The 21426-nt window shown below is 43.9% G+C and overlaps 1 protein-coding gene across 5 annotated transcripts in view; it reads left to right on the forward strand.

Moving 5' to 3' along the window:
• Mia2 (MIA SH3 domain ER export factor 2) overlaps window positions 1–21426 on the forward strand; it is an 84718-nt gene that overhangs the window by 15914 nt on the left and 47378 nt on the right. For 2 of the 5 annotated variants that reach the window (XM_090345019.1, XM_090345021.1), the window contains exons 1-5: window positions 7064–7175; window positions 11197–11328; window positions 12850–12871; window positions 12970–13058; window positions 20044–20154. In XM_090345019.1, the coding sequence (XP_090201145.1) occupies window positions 7113–7175; window positions 11197–11328; window positions 12850–12871; window positions 12970–13058; window positions 20044–20154 (417 nt within the window). In that variant the 5' untranslated portion in view covers window positions 7064–7112. Of the gene's footprint in view, window positions 1–1377; window positions 1582–1691; window positions 1793–7063; window positions 7176–11196; window positions 11329–12849; window positions 12872–12969; window positions 13059–17334; window positions 17407–20043; window positions 20155–21426 lie in introns of those variants that run through there. The other 3 variants (XM_090345017.1, XM_090345020.1, XM_090345018.1) reach the window with 3 other exon arrangements.

The following is a 21426-nucleotide window of genomic DNA, read 5'->3' on the forward strand; positions in this document are numbered from 1 at the left end:
ATGACCCTACCTTTTGAGCCATAGCACCCCTTCCTGCTTTCTAGTAGTTAATTGGAGATAAAGAGTCTCAGGTACTTTTGTGCCTGGGCTGGCTTTGAACCTTGATCCTCAGATCTCAGCCTCCTGAGTAGCTAAGATTACAGGCATGAGCCACCAGCCTGGCTATTAGGCTAGTTTTGAACACACAACCTCCTTGCCTTATCCTCAGGATTACAGGTGTGCATCACCATCCCTAGCTTAATATTTTTTTTTCTTTTGCCAGTCCTAGGGCTTAAACTCAGGACCTGAGGACTGTCCTTGGGCTTTCTCAAGGCTAGAGCTCTACTACTTGAGCTACAGCACCACTTCCAGCTTTTTCTATGTATGTGGTACCAAGGAATCAAACCCGGGTCTTCGTGCATGCTAAGCAAATACTGTTATCAATAGGCCAAACTCCTAGTCCTCAGCTTACTATTTTTTTTTAATTGTCGGAATTTTATTTCTGTAATTGCCAGTTGGAGCAGAGGGAATCTCCCCTCTTACTTTCAAACGTGGTGTCAGATTTTTTTTTTAATTAAAAGATTTTTTTTATTAACAATGACTTTTTTACATCATATTTCAAATGTCATGTTTAACAAACAAGTATTCAAGAAGGGAATTTCTATATGTAATCACTGGCACATAGATTTTAGAACCTAACCAGTTTCCTATTTTTAAAGCATGATTTTTAAGATTTAAAAAATGAAAAACTGAGTAGAATACTCTATGGTTTTTGTTAATGTTTCTTGGCCAAGGATTAAAGGATTCTTGGCTAAGTTGTAGGTTGAATAAAGGTCCCCCAAAGGTGGCAGGGAACATGTTCTTTTACATGGTAAAAAGGACTTTGCATCATGCACTGTGTGCACTATGTGGAAAATGACCTTTGTAACTAGTGGGCGTAAACAGGAGGGGTGACTGGGGGAAAGCACAGGAAGGATCGATATTGTCCAAAGTAAGTCAATAAAATGGTATATGTTAGACAAAGGACTGTACATGTATGCTTAAGGGTCCTGAGATGGGGAGATAGAGGCTACAAATGCAGAAGGCTTCTAGAAGGTAGAAAAGGCAAGGATAGATGAGAATTCTCTCTTAGGGCTCCAGTAGGAATATGGTCCTACAGATATCTTGGTGCATTTAGGAATTTTTTACCTCCACACTTGTAAATAAAAAGAAAATACATTTCTACATAGCATGGCAGCAACCTTGTGGTAATTATTGCACCACAACCGAACTAATGCCGTTGTGCATTCTTCCCTACCGGGGAAGACAAAGGTTCAAGAACGACCTCCTAGAAAACCAAAGGGATACCTGCATAAGGCAAGTTATTTGAAAATGACACTTCTCTTTATGTATTTGCAGATATGATCTCTGAAGTAGACTTACCTGTGAGAATACATGACCAAACCTCATCTTCTCAGAACACCGCACAAGCAACATTATTGGTAGACCCTGAAGAGCCTGAGCATGGGGATACAGACACATCTGTGGGAAATAGTCTCCAAAGCAGTCAGGTGGCTTCCCTTGAGAACGCATTGTCTTTGCAAAACCACGTTCTCCAGAAAGGTAAGTAATGGAGTATGCCTTCTCCCATTCACAGTGAAGGAAGAAATGCACCCAAAAGTTACTATATAGCGAACTTTAATCTGTTTTTTTTTTTATTTGTAAATCAACAGATGATGCTACAGGCATTTGGATTGTGAAATATTTATTTCAAGTTGACATTTACAATTTCATAAATTCTGCATTTTCACCAATTATCTTGCTGATAGAAAGGGTAAGCTGGCTTTACAATTTGGGGGGCAGTGTAATAATTTTACCTATTTTATTAAATGGAAGAGTGACTTCAAAGTATGCTTCAAGATATCCCAAGAAACTTCCTAGAATGTTTGTTTTCTCTTTTTTTTTTTTGCCAGTCCTGGGCTTAAGCTCAGGGCCTGAGCACTGTCCTTGGATTTTCTCAAGGCTAGAGCTCTACCACTTGAGCCTCAGCACCACTTCTGGCGTTTTTCTATGTATGTGGTACCGAGGAATCGAACGCTGGTCTTCGTGTATGCTAGGCAAGCACTCTACCACTAGGCCAAACTCCTGGCCCCTGTTTGTTTTCTCTTATGAAATCTTATGGGCTTTCTCAAGGCTCGTGCTCTACCACGTATACATACCACAGCACATCTGGCCTTTTCTGTGTGATACCAAGGAATCAAACCTAGGCTTCGTGTGTGCTAGGCAAGCACTCGACAAGTAGGCCACTCTCTTGGCCAACATTTTAATTAATTAATTTATTTATTTTGCCAGTCCTGGGGCTTTTTCAAGGCCATTAGTCTGCCATTTGAGCCACAGCACCACTTCCAGCTTTTTTTTTCTATGTATGTGGTACTGAGGAATTGAACCCAGGTCTTTGTGCATGCTTGGCAAGCACTCTACCACTAGGCCAAACTCCTAGCCCTTGGCTGACATTTTTATATTTTAATTAAATGGCTAATCAATGTGACATGTTAGCCACATTTTAAAATGTCCTACTTAAAATCTGATAGGAAGGAACATCTAAATGGACTTGTGTGTGTGTGTGTGTGTGTGTGTGTGTGTGTGTGTGTGACAGTACTAGGGTTCTTTTTGCTTTATTTTTCAAATAGGGGCCATTCTCAGAATATATTCCTTCTAACTGAGATTACAAATGTTGGCTGCTGTCCCAGCTTGTTCATTGAGTCGGAGGTCTCATTTCTTTCTCAGGCTGGTTTCAATCAACAATCTTCCTCATTTCTGTCTCTGGAGTAGTTGGGATTACAATACATCCATTTATGATGGCTGGAGATCATTTGATTTAATGACTGATTGAAGGTCAAAAGACCTGAAGAAGAAAGTGACAATAATCATCACAGGTTTCTAGCAAGGGTGGCTGTAATGAGTCTCTGTGGAAACTGGACTCAATAACACAAATCGCTTTGCGTTCAGAGGTCTCGGTTTTTTCGGCTACGTTCTAGAGAGAGGGTATAATATGAAATATGAGTCCAGAGAAATCATTTTTTTCTTTAGGATTTGGTCTTGAAGATGGTTTAAGATGCTAATTAGAAATTTGCTCCAGGTTAGAAGAAAAGAAAAACCAGCAATAATAATAATTGTGAAAATAACTACAATAGAATTCCATTTCATTAGAATTAATTGTAATTAATTGTACTTACTGGTGTGTACTGTTGATATAGTCCTGTCTCTTTAACCCCTCCACCACAAATTATCCAGTGAAGTTAAACGACTTAAAAAAAAATTTCACTAATTGTTGTATGTCATTTGAGTCTAAATTAAGTGCTTGTCTAAGTCTAAAATAATATGCTTATTTGTGTTACACAGTAAATATTGCCAGATAGCATTTTACATGAAGCACTTTGAAACGATTGAATTTAAGCTTAATTATTTTGACCTTGAAAAATCACTTGCTCTCTTGGAAAAGGGGTCTCAATATTAAGTATAAAATCAGAAAGAGAAACTAGATCACAAGATGCTATAAAATTGGGCCTATACATTAAATTATGGATCAGTTGTCAATATGTAAAAGTGCATTTATTTAAAAATCTAGATTCTTAGATTCGTTTGAAAACTAAAATATTGCAATAGAAAGTCTCTTCTTTATTATTATTTTTTGTCTGGTCCTGGAGCTTGAACTCAGGGCCTGGGTGCTGTCTGAGCCTCTTTGTGCTCAAGGCTAGTGAGCACAAAGTGCTCACTTGAGCCAAAGTGTCACATGTGGCTTTTTCTGAGTAGTTTATTGCAGATAAGAGTCTCACATACTTTTTTTTTTTTGCTCTAGCTGGCTTCAAATGGCAATCCTTAGATCTCAGCCTCCTGAATAGTTGGGATTACAAGTGTGAGCCCCAAAGCCTGACTTAAGTCTTTCCTGTTTTTACTTTTTTTTGTTGTTGGTTGTGGGGGCTTGAACTTTGGACCTAGATGCCTGAGATCTTCAGCTCAAGGGTACCACCCTACCCCTTGAGCCACAGTGCCATTTCTGGTTTTCTAGTGATTCATTGGAAATAAGAATCTCAGGGCATTGAAACTTGATCCTCAGATCTCAGCCTCCTGAGTAGCTAGGATTACAGGCCTGAGCAAAGTCCCTCATTCTTACCTGGCAATAAGACGTTCAGATGGAATTGTATATATTTATGTAGACACAAACTCTACAATTACCCACACTCATGGCCACTGCTTGGCCCTTATGGAGTTAGCTTTAAGTCCTTAGACTCATTGTTCCAAATTGCTCCCAACAGATCTACAATTCTGATAATCCAGTACATCTATTAAGTGCATCTAGTGGTGCCTGTCAATAGTACTTTAAGAAAACAACCTGGTTTCTAAGTGAGGAATGTCTTTGAGTTGTAACATATATACTCCCAACTTGAATGACTCATTTTTTTTTTTTCTCGCCAGTCTTGGGCTTGGGCTCAGGGCCTGAGCACTGTCCTTGGACTTTCTCAAGGCTAGAGCTCTACCACTTGAGCCTCAGCACCACTTCCGGCTTTTTTCTATATATGTGGTGCCGAGGAATCCAACCCGGTTTTCATGCATGCTAGGCAAGCACTCTACCACTAGGCCAAACTCCTGGCCCCTGAATGACTCATTTTTAAGGGGAATAATCAATGAAATGCTAACCACTCTTGCTCAATAGGTAGCTTTAGATGCAATGTATTCTGAGATGATTCAATATATTCTAAGGACTCTCATATCAGTAATACAAAAGATGACAATGTAGTTCAGTAATTTTGATTTTCTTCCAAAGGACCAGACCTCTGTAACACTGTCTGTTTAATTAGCTGGGAGTAACTAGTCCTTCCAGCTTGGCCATAGGGCCCTTCCCAAGGGAACTCGGTTTTCAGGTTGTGAATGCAGTTTACTGGTTAGCACTTTTCAAGAGTCTTGCAAGTTTTCTAGTAGCTGTTATACTAATGGTATTTATTCTCCACTTCCTTTAGAGCAGATCCTATTAAAAAAACAGTAAAACCTAATGTCTACTTATAAAAACAATCTTTGAGTATCTTTTTAAGTGGCAAAAAGCTCATTTATACACTACATAAATTGACTATAGGATAAAACATTCAATTTAGTGGTTAATTTGTCTTTCCAACTGTAGATTTTAAGAGGGTAGTGATATGTAGGACAGTTAAAATATATGTACAGGCACAAGTGGTTTGTATGTGTGTATTTGTATATGTATTTAAAGAGGTTGTAGGTCCATGAAACTGGATCATGGGTTGGTAGTCACGGCTCCACCTGTGGCACCCCTTCACCGCCCAAGTGTCAAAACAGGATCACAGACAGAGTGGAAAGAACTGTGCAGGAGGCATTAGAATCTGGAATCGAAGGCTCTGAGGTACTTAGAACTTTACATGGAATTGGAAGACATGGAGCTGAAAGGTCTTGAAGAGGTCATTCGTGTGTGACTGTGAAGTACATAAAGAAGTTAGGTTTGGGATTTTTGGGTGGTGTTTGCTAAGCTTTGGGGCCTTTCGCATTTTGTTTGGTCCAGGGTTTGCTTTCTGTGTCTTCTTTCCTTCCTTTCCTTCTCCTCCTCCTCCTCCTTCTCTTTTAAACGACAAGTTGTAACGGCTGAACATGATTCTGGAGTGGCCTGGCGCTGTGAGGACACTGGATTCTGTTGCTTTAATGGAGGTGTCCATGGCTTTAAGGGCCTTGGGCGTCGTGAAGGGGAGCTTTGGACTTTCGCCTTCTGGTAATCACAGCGCACTCAGGAGTGTTGTGCAGGGTCCTTAAAATGGCGAATTGTGGAGCAATGTTTGCCACGCTCGGCACTGGCAGTTCCCCCGTCTTGTTAGGTCTGAAGTCACCTGCGGGTCACCCGGCACTCTTGACCTGCTGTTCTCGGCCTGGGGGCTTGAACTCGGGGCCCGGGCCCCGTCCCTGCGGCCTCCGTGCTCGGGAGCCGCCGCCCCACTCCAGGCCGGGGTCTCGGGGGACGCGATGGCTGGGTAAGGCGAGGGCTTCTCGCCCTGCGGCTGCGGCTGCTTCCGTTCGTGCGGCGTCCCCGCGTCTCCGGAGCGGCTCCCGGGGAGGGAGGTTCCGCCGGCGCCTCGGTGCGGCTCGCCCGGGACCCGGTGCGCCGTCCAGTGAAGGCCGACCAGGAAGGAGAACCTGGTGACAGGGCTTTGGCTGCGGAGCGGGGGCGTCCGAGGGGCGGGCCGGGCCCACGCCCGCGCCATCTGCCGCCCATCCCGGGCCGGAGCCCTGAACACGCGGTCCTTCATGCAGAGGGGGCCCTGGGGCCGCCGGGGCTCGGTGGAGCTCGGGGCAGCCCCGCCCCGGCCGGTGCCCGGGCGAGTCGGGAGCCGCCCCGACCCCTCCCCCGGCTCGGCGGCCGCCCCGACCCCTCCCCCGGCTCGGACCCCAGCGCAGACCCCGTCCGGGCGCGGCCGGGAGGGCGCGCGGGCGCGCAGGCCGTTTGCAGGCCGGCGGCGTGTGCGGCGGGGTCCCCTCCCCACGGGGTACGGGCCGGGCCGGGCGCGCGCTGGGCGGGGGTCGTCGGTGGGCAGGGCGGGGGTCGCCGCCACCCGAGGCTGGGGCCCTGAGCCACGACCGTGGCTTGCGAGACCGTGCGGGTGGCGGGGGCCGAGGCCGGAACCCGCGTCCCCCAGCCGGCCCCGGCGCCGAGCTCCGCGGCTGGCGCTCGGGCGGAGCGGCGGCTCCTTTAAGGAGACCGCGCGGGACACGTCGGCCGACCCGGCACGAGGCCGGTGGGGGGCGCCGCGGTGCGCGCCCGCCTCCCTCGCAGCGGCCCGGACCGAACCAACCCGGGGGGGGCGCGGGGGGCGTGGAGCCCGGGGTGGGCGCCGGGGCGCGCGGGGAGCTCGCTCGCGTCGGCGCGGCCGCAGCGGGGAACGCAGGGCCCGGGCGGCCGGGGCCCCGCGGGCGGGCGGGCGGGCGGGCGTCGGGCGCGGGCTGGGCCGCGGTGCCCGCGCCGCCTCGCTGCACCCCCACCCCCGGCTCCGCGGTGGTTTGTCCCGCGAGCGCTCGGGTTCCGGGCGGCCGGCTGGAGGTTCCGCGTCGCCGGCGGTGGCCGGGCCGTGGCTGCCGTGGCGACCGCGGGGGGCGCCATGGAGGGGCTGAAGGCCGCCCCTCAGCCGTACCTGGGGCTGGTGGTGGAGGAACTCCGCCGGGTGAGTCCGGCTGTGGTCGGGGCTGCGGGAGCCGCGGGGGCTCGGGGGGTTCAGTGGGCGGCGCCCCGACCTCCACAGGCACCCAGCCCGGCCCCGCGCACCGCCGGGGCGCCCGGGCCCTGGAGGCCGGGGCGGGGAGCCGAAGGAAGCGTTGGGCCCGGTGGACACGGCCAGACTGCGCGACCCCCGCCGGCTGGCCCCGGGTCTGGAGCCAGGCCCGGCGCACGCGTGGCTCCCCGGTCGGCGGGAGCTCGGGGACCCCCCAGGTGCCTGGACGCGTGGCTCCCCGGTCGGTGGGAGCTCGGGGACCCCCCAGGTGCCTGGACGCGTGGCTCCCCGGTCGGCGGGAGCTCGGGGACCCCCCAGGTGCCTGGACGCGTGGCTCCCCGGTCGGTGGGAACTCGGGGACCCCCCAGGTGACTGGACGCGTGGCTCCCCGGTCGGCGGGAGCTCGGGGACCCCCCAGGTGACTGGACGCGTGGCTCTCCGGTCGGTGGGAGCTCGGGGACCCCCCCAGGTGACTGGACGCGTGGCTCCCCGGTCGGTGGGAACTCGGGGACCCCCCCAGGTGACTGGACGCGTGGCTCTCCGGTCGGTGGGAGCTCGGGGACCCCCCAGGTGCCTGGACGCGTGGCTGCCCGGTCGGTGGGAACTCGGGGACCCCCCCCCAGGTGCCTGCCACGCGTCCGGAGCCCGGGGGGAGCCGGGTTTTAATTCTGAGTGTTCTTCCCGTGGGCCCCCCCCCTGCTGCTTTTCCTCCCTTGCTCCGGCTTGTGCCTTCTTAAAGTGCCAGCCTGGGGAGTCCCGGCGTGCGGCAGTTGATGGATGGCCGGGTTGACTTGGTGCATTTATAACGAGGTCGCAGGTGTTTGCAGGTGTGTGTGTTGACATGCTGAGGGGACAGATGACACCACACGAAAGGGCATGTCCTTACTATCCGAGGCTTGTAGATCACCTCTAGAATAACCAAGTAACATTTAAAACGCTGCATTACAGTTTTTCAGAAGGCTGGAGACCCCCACCCCAGCCCACCCCAGTCCTGGACTTGAACTCAGGGCCTGGGCGCTGTCATTTGAGCTTGTTCTGCTCAAGGCTAGCATGCTACCACTTGAGCCACAGAGCCCCTCTGGCTTTCTTTGTGCATGCGACTCTGAGGAATCAAACCCAGGGCTTCATGCATGCTAAGCAAGCACTCCACCACTAAGCCACATTCCCAGCCCCATGGGTGTATTTAACTTACCTCCCCCCGCCCCCCTTGCTTGTGGGGCCTGAACCCTAAGCCTGGGCACTGTGCCTGAGCTCTTCAGCTCAAGGCTAGTGCTCTACCTCTTTGAGCCACAGCACTGATTACCTTCTCCTAACGACTTAAAAGGTGCTGTTTTGTTCACCTTTGTGCGTGTTCGTATATGTATGAATACGTACAATGAATGGGGGATTTTAAATGACTAAGATAGTGTCTTGTTCGTTAGCCTCACCTTGTTGAGAGACAAGAAAGTTGTCTCTACTGAAGCATACATATTAAAGGGAGAGGAGGGAGATACTTCTTGAGCGGTAGGAAAGCCTTTCCAGGCTGAGCAAATAGCCTGAGTGGAAGAGGCTGGTAAACGCATGGTGTCTGCAGTGGTTGTGCTACTTTTGAGGGTAAGATGGTGCTCACTGGAGACAAGTGCTTCTGCAGGGCGCTGGAGAACTGTTAAATTAGGCTTTCCATGGGTAGATGTGTGGTTTAGATAGAGCTTCTTGAAGATCCAGTGTGAGGAAACAAAACTCCTCCCAGGGGAAGGAGAAATGAGTGGTAGGACTAGAGAATGGTGACTTGGATTGATCCATCGATCAATCTATCCATCCATCCATCCATCCATCCATCCATCCATCAAGAGAGAGACAGACAGACACAGAGAGACAGAGACACACACAGAGAGAAAATGAGTGAGGGAGAAGGAGGGGAAAGGAAGGAGGGAGAGAGAGGGAAGGCTTGGTAATTCTTTCACTTATGGAGTTTTTAGAAAGAGAAGCATATTGTGGCTCAGAGATAATTTCAGATTGTATATATTTCCCTTTGTTAAAAACAATAATCTGTAATTTTTTAAAAAAAGTTTTAGGAAGTACAGTGGAATATTTGTTTTATTTATTTTTTGTTTATGTGGTACCAAGGAATGGAACTTAGAACCCCACATACGCAAGGCAAGGACTCTACCACTAAGTCAGATTCCTAGCTGCTGTATTTGGTTTTTATAAAGACTGGAGAGAGTTGTAGAGAGGGAAGTCAAATTTTGCAGAATTTTGTCTTGTCTAATAATGTTTTACCTAAATGATTTTTCCTCTTTAAATGCCACTGCCCTTCCCACTTTGGCCTGGGTACTACAAGGATGGCATAACATTGCTCTGATGTTAATTTTAAAACGTTTTATTTTTGAGACAGTCATGTAACTTTTTTTTTTTTTGGTCATGGGGTTTGAACTGGCCAGGGTGCTGTACATGAGCTCTTTAGCTCAAGGCTGCCACCCTACCCTTGAGCTAAGCCCCACTTCCCATTTTCTAGAGGTTAATTGGAGATGAGTCTCAGGTCCTTTTGTGCCTGGTCTGGCTTTGAACCTTGATCCTCAGATCTCAGCCTCCTGAGTAGCTGGGATTACAGGCGTGAGCCATGGCACCCAGCCTTGTAACATAAATTTTACCCTGTGATGTAATATTCAATTCAGCGGAATTCACTATGTTGTGCCACATTTTCGTCACCCGACAGAGAAACTTAGTACTTATTTAGTAGCTCTACTTCTCCCCTCCTCCCATCTCTGCATTACCACTTGACCTTCTGTTTCTATGATAGTTTATCCTGGACATTTCATTGTGAATCAGTTCTAGCTTTTTTTTTTTTTAGGGTCCATTGTAACTGTTTCATTGCTTTTATGATAAAACAATATTCTGTAGTGGTAATATGCTACTTTCATGTCATAGCTGATGGTCATTTGTTAGTGCTATATACTACTTTATTTCACCTGATATGATTGCTAGTTCCATGGGTTTCTCTGTAGATGACACATTTCTTTCTCCTTTATTCTGAATAATACCCTATTATGTATATGCATCGCACTTAATTTATTCATTGTTTAGTGGGCATCTTGGCTTATTCTGTAGCTTGGCTATTATGAATAGTACTGCTATAAAGATGTATGGGCAGGGCCAGGAGTTTGGCCTAGTGGTTAAAGTGCTTGCCTAGCATGCATGAAGACCTGGGTTCGATTCCTCGGTACCACATACATAGAAAAAAGCCGGAAGTGGTGCTGAAGCTCAAGTGGTAGAGCTCTAACCTTGAGAAAGTCCAAGGACAGTGCTCAGGCCCTGAGCTCAAGCCCAGGACTGGCAAAAAAAAAAAAAAAAAATTAGAGATGAGAAGGGAGGCATCACAATAAACAACAGTGGTACCCAGAAGACCATCAGGGAACATGTCAAACACTTATACTTTAGGCCAGGTGCCCCGGAGCTCACACCTGTAATTCTAGCTACTCAGGAAGCTGAGATAGGAAAGTTGGTATTCAAAGCCAACCTGTCCTGGAAAAATCTGTGAGATTCTTATTTCCAGTTAACTACCAGAAAGCCAGATGTAGTGCTGTGGCTTAAAGTGGTAGAGGGCTAGCCTTGAGGGGACAGGGGTGGGTATGGTGTAAGGATGGGGCTCAAAAAAATCCCTTTACCTCCCCAAACCCCAAACAAAAACATATTCTAATAAAGTACGCTTCAAGGCTTCATTGTTCTTCAAGGCTTTACAGTTTTCATTGTAGAGGCCTTTCACCTCATTAGTTACATTTATTGCTAAGTATTTAATTTTCTTGAGAGTAATGTTTTCCTGATTTTTTTTTAAACCTATTTGTTATTTGAGATTCATCTGCTTTGTCATATGAGTATGGCTATTCCTGCTTGTTTTCAGGCTCCATCTTCTTGGAAAATCTTTCTTGTTCTTTGACTGTAAATCTGTCTCAGTGAGATACATTTCTTGTAGTTAACAAGTGTCTTTGTCTCTTAGGTTGTGGCAGCATTGCCTGAAGATATGAGACCAGGCCCAAACCCCTATGGCTTCCCATGGGAGTTGGTCATCTGTGTGGCTTTCGGTGGACTTTTTGCTGTTGCCTTGTTTTTATGGCAAAGTTTTCGATCGGTAAGTTACCAGTATATACTGAGATAGTGTTCTTTCAATCTTTGGATTACCAGTAATATGAGAGACATACTTATTATTTTTAGGAAAGAAGTTCACAGTTAAATATGGAGTCAGAGGAATTTTTCTGGGCAAAAATGAAGAGAATTTCTCTTATAGAACTGTCATACACTAATACTAAAATTCTCCATTTATTTCTTGTTTTCATATCTATATATAGTTGCACAAGAGAGTAGACATTTGACTCTTATTTTTCTTTCTTTCTTTTTTTTTTTTGTCAGTCCTGGGCTTGAGCTCAGGGCCTGAGCACTGTCCTTGGACTTTCTCAAGGCTAGAGCTCTACCACTTGAGCCTCAGCACCACTTCCGGCTTTTTTCTATATATGTGGTACCGAGGAATCGAGCCCGGGTCTTCGTGCATGCTAGGCAAGCACTTTAACCACTAGGCCAAACTCCCAGCCCCTTATTTTTCTTTCTTGAGTTTATTTTTCCTTTTTTGGTTCATGTTTGCTTTCAACAGTATATCAGATAGCTGTAAATGTTACACCCAACTTGAAATTGACAAAAAAAGGACTGTCATTACATATAATTAGTCTTCCCTCCAATTCATCCCTGCCTGTCTGTGTCAGAGGTCATCCTCTTCTGCACCCTCTACTCTTTTCCCATGCCTTTAAAGATTTGGGGGAGGGGGAGTCATATCCTTTCAAAGTATATTATATAACTGTATTTGGTATGCTTTTAAAGATGCCAGTCCTGGGGCTTGAAATCAGGGCCTGGGCACTGTCCTTGGACACTTTGTGCTCAAGGACAGCACTGTGCCACAGCACCACTTCAACTTTATCTGTGTATGTAGTACTGAGGAATCAAGCCCAGGGCTTCCTGCATACTAGACGAGTACTTTACCAAAAGGCTACACTCTCAGCCCTAATTTGTGTAATTTTTTTTGGCCTTTGACATGTGTGTTGTTTCCAGGCCTTTTCTGTGATACGCTGTGTTGCTGTGTCCATTCTTGCATACATCTCTTGTGTATTTATGACAATTTATCTTAGACATCTAGCTATGGTATATTCTGTATGAGATTTAAATTTGTTGTTGTTGTCTTTTCCATTTGATTTGTTACCTCATCCTAATCTCTTACAAGTGAATTTGCCACCTTGCCCCCTTCATTATTTGAAAGTTTAAAGAACAAACAGGTTTAGTTTGTGGTTTTGTAAGAGTTCTTTTAGAGTTCATGGTGATATGATTAAAAAGACTTTTTAAAATACTTTTGCTTAAATATATTTAGGTAAACATGGATTAAATGAAACTCAACAGGAATCTTTTCAGTGAAGTTCTATCAGTGCCTTGAATATGATAATATTAATAGAAATCTTCAAGAGGTGTTTTTCTCATTGGCTGACTTATTCACAATAAGATAATCAATCAGAAACCTATTTTAAAGTTGGGAGTAAAAATTTAATAAATTAGATTTACTTGAATATCTGTTCTAATGTAGTTTTTTTGTTAAATTTTGAATTTCTTTTAGGTTAGAAGCCGGCTTTATATAGGTAAGCTGATGTTTTCCTACTTTAGACTTCATGTCCATGATGTATAATTTGAATGTGTAGTATTTTATTCATGATAATATTGACTTTTCTTTTTTAAGGAAGAGAAAAAAAGCTTGCCCTAGAGCTTTCTGGATTAATTGAAGAAAAGTGTAAACTCCTAGAAAAATTTAGGATTGTTCAGAAAGAGGTAAGAGATTTTTGAAAATACTCTTATTTGAGACAGGGAACTTTAGACTTCTTAATACACCTACTCCTGGGTAAGCCTGCAGATGCTAATGCTTCCTTTTCAGGGTATGGGAGATTGCTTGCTTGTCAAATTCTCTGCCTGAACTATAATCTCAGAATCAGCTCTTGTGGTAGGGTGTGCTCTTGGTTTACTCACTGTTGTTTCAATTTTGTTTCCCTGGCTATAATGCTGAACACTTTCAAATATGTTTATTGGCTGCTTTGACACTTTCTTTGTAAAGCTACCTTTTCTAATCTTTTTCATAATTTTTAAAGGGATGGGTACCCCTTTTCTTCTTTTTAAAAAAAATTATATAGGAGTTTTCCTAATTATTTTTTTATTTTTGTCGGTCATGGGACTTGAACTCTGGGCCTGGGCATTGTATCTGAGCTCTTCAGCTCAAGGCTAATGCCCTACCACTTGAGTCACAACACCACTTCCGGTTTTCTGGTCATTAATTGGACATGAGAGTCTCATGGACTTTTTAGTGCCTAGGCTGGCTTTGAACTGCAATCCTCAGATCTTAGCCTCCCAAGTAGCTAGGATTATAGGCGTGAGCCACCACGTCCGGCCTCCCTTTTATTTTTGAGTCAGAGTCTTACTGTCTAGTCAAGCTGGTCTTGAAGCTGAGGTCCTCTTTCCTCGACCCCCTCAGTGCTGGGATTATAGACATATTACACTATGCCTAGATTCACTAGTAAAATGAATGCTTTCTGTTTCTTTCTTTTTTTTTTTTTTTTTGCCTATCCAAGGATTTAAAGACACTTGTCTGTTACCTTTCAAACACTGTATTGTTACCTTTTAGAAATGTAATTTTGCATTAGTTTGCTAAGCCTTCCAGGACACAATGCTACCAACTGGGTGGCTTCAGCAGTAGTATTAATTTTCTCAGTAGGGAAGAAAGGTAGCCCAGTTCAAGGTATCTGAGGATTTGACTTCTTTGGGGGCCTCTTTGGCTGTGCATGGTGGCCTTCTTGCTGTGACTTTCATGGTTCTCCTCTGTGTAAGTACATTTCTGGTGTCTCTGTGTCCAAATTTTCTCTTTTTAAGAAGACACTGGACATAAAGTTAGAGCTACCTTACCAGCCTCATTTCAACTTTCTCATCTTTTAAAATGCTATCTCTAAATGCAGTCACTTTCTGAGGTGCTGGAGGTTAACCCTTCAGCCCAGATCTTTGTGAGGGCTGTGATTAATCTACAGCGGTCTCTAGTCCACCTGGAATCAAATCTATGTTGGCAAAATTATATCAGATACCACATTTTTTCCCATATGGCTATAAAGTTGACTGATGTTGCTTATTGAAAAGACTTGTCCACTGCTTACAGTTCTGTCCTATCATCATTAAATGATGTGACTGGATATATGTGAGTTTGTTTCTCTAATATCTTTGTATCTAGTTGTCTTCTTTTGTTTTCTTTCTTTTGAGACAGGCTCAGAATGGGCTCAAACTCTATTCTGCCTCTGCCTCTAAAATGCTTGGATTATAAGTATTCAACATCACGTTCAATTTTATTCTTTATTTTTCCTTCTTTGTTTCCTGAACTCAGGGCCTGGGCATTGTCCTTGGTCTTTCTCAAGGCTAGCATTCTACCACTTGAGCCACAGCACACTTAGGGATTTTTCTGTGTATGTGGTATCAAGGAATCAAACCTGGATCTTTGTGCATGTTTGCATGCTAGACAAGTACTTTACCAAACTCGTGCCTCCCAGTTTTGTTTTTTTTTCCCCTTAAGACTATTGCTCTACCACTTGAGCTAACAGAGTTCCACTTTTGGCTTTTTGATGGTTATTTGCAGATAAGAGTCTCCTCAACTTTCCTATGTAGGCTGGCTTTAAACCTCGATCTTTAGATCTTAGCCTGCTGAGTAGCTAAGATTATAGGTATGGGCCACCAGTGGCCAACCCACGCCTGATTTTTTCTGTTGGTCTTTGAGAAAAGCTTTTGTACTAGTACTGGGTGATTTTGTGTGTGTGTGTGTGTGGGGTGGGGTTGGTTGTGAACCCAGGGCCTGGGCACTGTCCCTGAGCCTTTTTGCTCAAGGCTAATAGTATTATACCACTTGGAACCACAGCACCACTTTTGGTTTTTGAGATAAGAATCTCTTAGGGACTTTTCTGCCTGCCTGGGCTGGCTTTGAACCTCAGTCCTCAGATCTCAGCCTGTTAAGTAGGTAGGATTGCAGGTGTGAGTCACCCTGGCCTGGCTAAGTGTTTTTATTTATTGTTTTGGTATCCAATAGTATCAGTGTCCAGGTTGTTCTTTGTCATTGTTTTGAGTATCATCTTTGTTTTGCTTTGTTTATTTTTGCTTTATTATGTAGTTTAGATATGACAGGTTCCAAACCAACGTTTGGTTTTTCTCTTGTGACTCTTTTATTCCTTCAGGCGCGCGCGCGCTCTCTCTCTCTCTCTCTCTCTCTCTCTCTCTCTCTCTCTCTCTCTCTCTCTCTCTCTCTCTTTCTTTTTTTTCTTGCTAGTCCTGGGGCTTGAACTCAGGGCCTGGCTATTGTCCTTGGGCTTTCTCAAGGCTTTTTCTGTGTATGTGATACCAAGGAATTGAACCCAGGGCTTCATGCAAGCACTCTACCACTAGGCTATGCTCCTGGCCCCTCTATGAGATTTTTTTCTTCTTCTATGTATATGGTACTGAAGAATTGAACCCAAATCTTTGTGCATGCTAGGCAAGGACTCTACCACTAGGCCAAACTCCTGGCCTCCCCCCATGAGATTTTTACTTAGAAAAAGCCAGAAGTGGCATTGTGGCTCAAGTGGTAGAGCACTGGCCTTTAGCAAAAAGCTTAGGACAGTGCCCAGGCCAAGTTCAAGTCCTGGACCAGCAAAAAATAAAATAAAAAAATATTTTAAAGAATTAGAGCTGAGCCCTGGATACTATATTGAAAATGAACTGTATAACTTGTGGGTGGGGAAGGGAGGAAAAAAGAGCAGGGGAAGGGGTGACATTGTCTAGAATGAAAGGTAGTCTTCATCTCACTTATGTAACTGTAACCCCTCTGGTATATCATGTTTATAATAACAACAACAACAACAACAACATTGGAGCTGAGGATTGAACCCATGTGTTTGTATGCGCCAAACATAAGTTCTGCCATTGAGCTTTGTGCATACACCTCTGGTCTTACTGCCTCTTTTTGTAAGGGTTCTGCATTTCTCTTTGGTCCCTCATGGTAATTCTGGATGCTTTCTCATTTCAAGATCCCTACTTTAGCTGTGTCTGGGATAATTAGGAGTAAGATATAGACATCACGTAGGAGGGTGTTGTTCTTTTATTTTTTTTGTTGGTTGTGGGACTTGAACTCAGGGACTGGATGTTGTGCCTGAGCCCTTTTGCTCAAGGCTGGTGCTCTACCACTTGAACTACAGCGCCACTGCCAGTTTTCTAGTGGCTAATTGAGTGCCATGAATATTTGTGCTTGGGCTGGTTTCAAACAGATCCTCAGATCTCAGTCTTCTGAGTAGTTAAGGTTATGGGCATGAGCCAGCAGGCACCTGGTGTTGGGGTGTGGTTCTTAAAGACTGAACTTGATGGCTCATCCCACCTAGCAGATCCTTAGTTTCTGAGCATCTGAAATCTTTGCTTTGTTTTCTGAAGCCCAGATCAGCTTCTGATATGGGAAAAGTAAGTAATGCCAAATGCTTGACTTATTTTCCTGGGTATTACTTCTTTTCCAAATTTTCTTCTAATAATAAATGTATCTTTCCAAATTTTATATCTGCATATTTTGTCATCTTGTCATTTGTGGATGCGTCTTCTCTGCCTTTTAAACATTTTGTATTTCTTGCTTGCTTTATTTGTCATATGGTACAAATTAAAAGGGAAGAATTTTTGATGGCTATTTACTATAAAATTCTTATCGAATAGGATCACAGAAGAATCTTGTTAATAGCCAGCTTCACAAAGATATACTTTGTGAGGAAGTCTTTGGATAACTTCTAGTAGGACTTCCACATGATCCAGGCTTGCATTCTGTGCGAGGCAGGCGGCAGGCGTTAGAAGTTCCTGTTGTCATAGAGCAAAGTTCTCTCTGTTGCTCAGGCTTGTGGCTTGTGACCTGTTGGCAGCTCTGGCTTTGCTTGGTAGATTGGTTAGATTAGGAACTTGAAGCTAAGTAGCTCCAAGTAAACTTAATACTTGTGGAGATGACTTCTTAGGCACCTATTTGTATAAAATTGGGGATGAAATTTGTAGTTTTTACTTATGTGTTGCCTTGTTTCAGTATGAAGGCTTAGAGTCATCTTTAAAGGATCCCAGCTTTGAGAAGGAGTCAACAGAAGCACAAAGTTTGGAGGTAAAAAATAATAGTATAATGTAAACAGCTAGGGAAAAGATTCTTACTAAGTAAACATAAACTTTGAAAGTAATCTATCTTCTCAAAAGTAATCATGTCAAAGTGATGTGAAAGAACCTCTCTGGATATTCAAACTGAAGCAAGTTAGAGGGAACAGGACATTAACTAGCATGAGAACGTCAAAACCTGGTGAGCTTGGAACTGGAGGTGGAGCTCAAGTGATAACAGCGTGGGCCTTGAACCGAAAAAGCCAGGCAAGAGCTGGAGCCCCGAGAGCAAGCTCCAGTACTGGCACAAACAAAACAAAAACCAACAACAGCCAAAAAAATTCCCTTGAGTTCTTGTTGCTAATGTGTTCTGAAAGAGGCATCTTTAGCTTATTGGGCTCCAGAGATATGTAGAAAGAAGTTTTTCATTCTTTAATCCTGATTAATGCATTAATGTGACCATTCCTTTTTTTGACATAATTTGTTCCAGAAAAGAAAGAGGATTCATTTTTCAGAAACTTAGTAATAATTAAATAAAAATGGCCAAGTGGTAGAGTGTTTTTGCCTAGCATGCTCGAAGACCAGAATTTGATTCCTTGGTCACTACATACATAAAAGTAGTGCTGTGGCTCAAGTAGTAGACCTCTAGCCATGAGAGAGCCCAAGGACTGTGCTCAGGCCCTGAGTTCAAGCCAGGATTACTAGGAAATTTTGGAATTTTAGAAATGAGTTATGTAAGTTGTAATAACATTTCATTTCCTCCTATAGTAAGATCTAATTAATATTAGACTGTTAATTTACATTGTATGTGGTAGAGTGCTGATCAGTGTTTGACTGCTCTCTAAAAAGCACTTGTTGAGTTTTGTGGTGTAAATACTCCCACCATGGCCAGTTAAGTACTGAATGAAAAGTTTAAAACAGACGTAGTTAACTTTCCTGAGCTGAGACTTATTCAACTAGTGGAAAGGAAAGCATGGTACATTGTAGTTTAGCTAGACTAAGGTAGAGGGGAGTGTCTCAGGACTATTGCAGATGGAGGTGATGAGTAGTCTGCTTCTGCTCATGGTAAGTAGAAAATAGACCTTGTACCTTTGTTGTACGTGTTTGGTCTACCTTGACTGATCACAACTGCCAATTGACCAATTGGGTAATCATCAGAATATCTCAGTCATGATTCAGAATGCCCTTGGAGAGTCCAAAGAAAGTAAGAAATTGATTGGACTCCACATAAAACATAAAAATGTATAAAATGGGGGATGAAATTTGTAGTTTTCTATGTTCATTTGCTACCTGTTAATATATTCAAGCACTTGTTGGAATTATTACATTTTATTTGTTGAACTAGTAGAAATTATGACTAGATTGGTAAATAAAACAAGCTTGAATTTTGATTCAAGTTAAGAATTCCTATAATGAAGTAGTCAAAGTTGGGGGACTATATATAAACAAGTTTTAAAATTATTGTATTATCTTTTGGTTATTTTTTTAAAATAAGTTTGACCAATGATCACAATGATCAGAGGTATGTTTAATATACTATTTAAAATCCAGTGGGAATAATCCTATAACAAATCACTTTAAATTTAAAAAGTAATAGAGAATGTTATCATTCAATGAGGACTCTTACTGGAACCAGTCTTGCTTATCTTTTGATTATATTTTTATGTGATTAATTATGTTTTTATGTTAAGTTGGATTTAGTTTTCTTTCTTTCTTTCTTTTTTTTTTTTTTTGCCAGTTTGGGGCTTGAACTTAGGGCCCGAGCCCTGTCCCTTAGGCTTTCTCAAGGCTAGTGCTCTACCACTTGAGCCACAGCACCATTTCTGGCTTTTTCTGTGTATATGGTACTGAGGAATTGAAGCTGGGTCTTCATGTTAGGCAAGCACACTACCACTAGGCCAAACTCCCCACCGCTTTTTTTTTTTTTTTTTTTTTTACCAGTCCTGGGCTTGAGCTCAGGGCCTGAGCACTGTCCTTGGACTTTCTCAAGGCTAGAGCTCTACCACTTGAGCCTCAGCACCACTTCCGGCTTTTTTCTATGTATGTGGTACCGAGGAATGGAACCCGGGTCTTCATGCATGCTAGGCAAGCACTTTAACCACTAGGCCAAACTCCCGGCCCCCCCCTTTTTTTTTTTTTGCCAGTCCTTGGGCTTGAACTCAGGGTCTGGGCACTGTCCTTAGGCTTTGTCAAGGCTAACACTCTACCACTTGAGCCACAGCACCACTTCTGGCATTTTCTGTGTATGTGGTAATGAGGATTCGAACCCAGGGCTTGGTTCATGCTAGGTAAGCATTCTACCACCATGCTCTTACTTTTTTAAAAAACATGCTTCAGAACACCATTTCGTGAAATTACTACTTTTTTTTTTGTAAATAAAATTTTATTGGGATTCAAACATACTACCTCACTTAGGTATTGTTTCTGTTTCTCAGTGACTTACTTTCACGATAGAGACTTCATGGCCTGACTACTACTATTTCTCTCTTTAGAAGTTTTCTGACCACTACTTGAATTGTTGTTTTAATGCTATGAAAAAGAATAATATCTTCTGTCTTCTATACTATGTATTTGATATATAATGTTGTTTATAATCAGTTTAATCAGAACATTCTATGTCTGTCTTGTTAAAGCTGACTTTCTATTTTAGGAAACCTATGAAAAATTGGATAGTTTCAAATCTAAACTTGAAGATGAAATACTATTCCTTGAAAAAGAGCTAGAAGAAGAGAAATCTAAGCATTCTGAACAAGAGCAATTAGTAAGTACTTTGAGAATATACAAAAAGAAAGTTCTTAGTTTATAACATTAGTACAGTATCAGTTAAAATGTAAGCCCAGTTAAAATACTGGGCCCTGGTGGCTTACGTCTCTAATCCTAGCTACTCAGGAGACTGAGGATTGCAGTTCAAAACCAGCCCAGACAGGTAAGGCCATGGAACTCCTCAATTAACTACATCAAAACCAGAAGTGTAGCTTATGGTTTCATGTTGTGTTTCTAAGTGGTAGAGCACTAGCCTTGAGCAAAAAGCTCAGGGACTGTATCTAGGTCCTCAGTTCACCCCATGACTGAAAACAAAGACAAAGACTTGCATTGCAGGTATGTCCTTTAATTGCAGCACTTTAGAGATAGATGCAGTAAGGTGTCATGCTCCAGGTTATAATGGCTACCTCTGTCCCCCCATCCCCCACCCCCCCATCAGGAGTCTGTCTCAGAAAATAAAACAAGATTAAATTTACCTGCAAAGAATGCATAAGGCTGTAAGACAGAGAATAAAATTTTCAGATCCACTTTTCACTTCCTAAATACTACCATGAGTATCTTGCACATTCTTTTGTTTTGCTCGAGGCTTGCACTCTACCACTTTTAGCCACACTACCACTTCTGGTTCTCTGTTGGTTCATTGGGGATAAGAGTCTTAGGATTTTCCTGTCTTGTCTAGCTTTGAACTGATATCCTCAGATCCTCCTGAGTAGCTAGGATTTCAGGTGTGAGCCACCAGGGCCTGCTGTCTTTACATTTTTTTTTTTTTTTTTGGTAGGTCATGGGGCTTGAACTCTCTGGGCCTGGGCGCTGTCCCTGAGCTCTTCAGCTCAAGGTTACCACCCTAACCCTGGAGCCACAGCCCCACTTCCCATTTTCTAGTGATTAATTGGAGATAAGAGTCTCTTAGTCTTTTGTGCCTGGGCTTGCTTTGAACCTCAATCCTCAGATCTCAGCTTCCTGAGTAGCTAGGATTACAGGCATGAGCCACTACACTCGGCTTGTCTTACACATTCTTTTCTTTTCTTTTCTTTTTTTTTTTTTTTTTTTTTTTTTTGCCAGTTGTGGCCCTTGAACTCAGGGCCTGGGCACCGTCCTTGGGCTTTCTCACTCGAACATAGCACCATTTCTTGCTTTTTGGTGTGTATTTGGTACTGAGGAATTGAACCCAGGTCTTCGTGCATGCTAGGCAAGCGCTCTACCACTAGGCTACTACCTGGCTTATCTTACACATTTTTTTTTAAAACGCATCACTCTTATTATATGAACA

The sequence above is a fragment of the Megascapheus bottae genome, chromosome 14 (assembly GCF_031878675.1).
Source record: "Megascapheus bottae isolate mThoBot1 chromosome 14, mThoBot2.hap1, whole genome shotgun sequence".
In the NCBI taxonomy this organism is placed as follows: domain Eukaryota; kingdom Metazoa; phylum Chordata; class Mammalia; order Rodentia; family Geomyidae; genus Megascapheus; species Megascapheus bottae.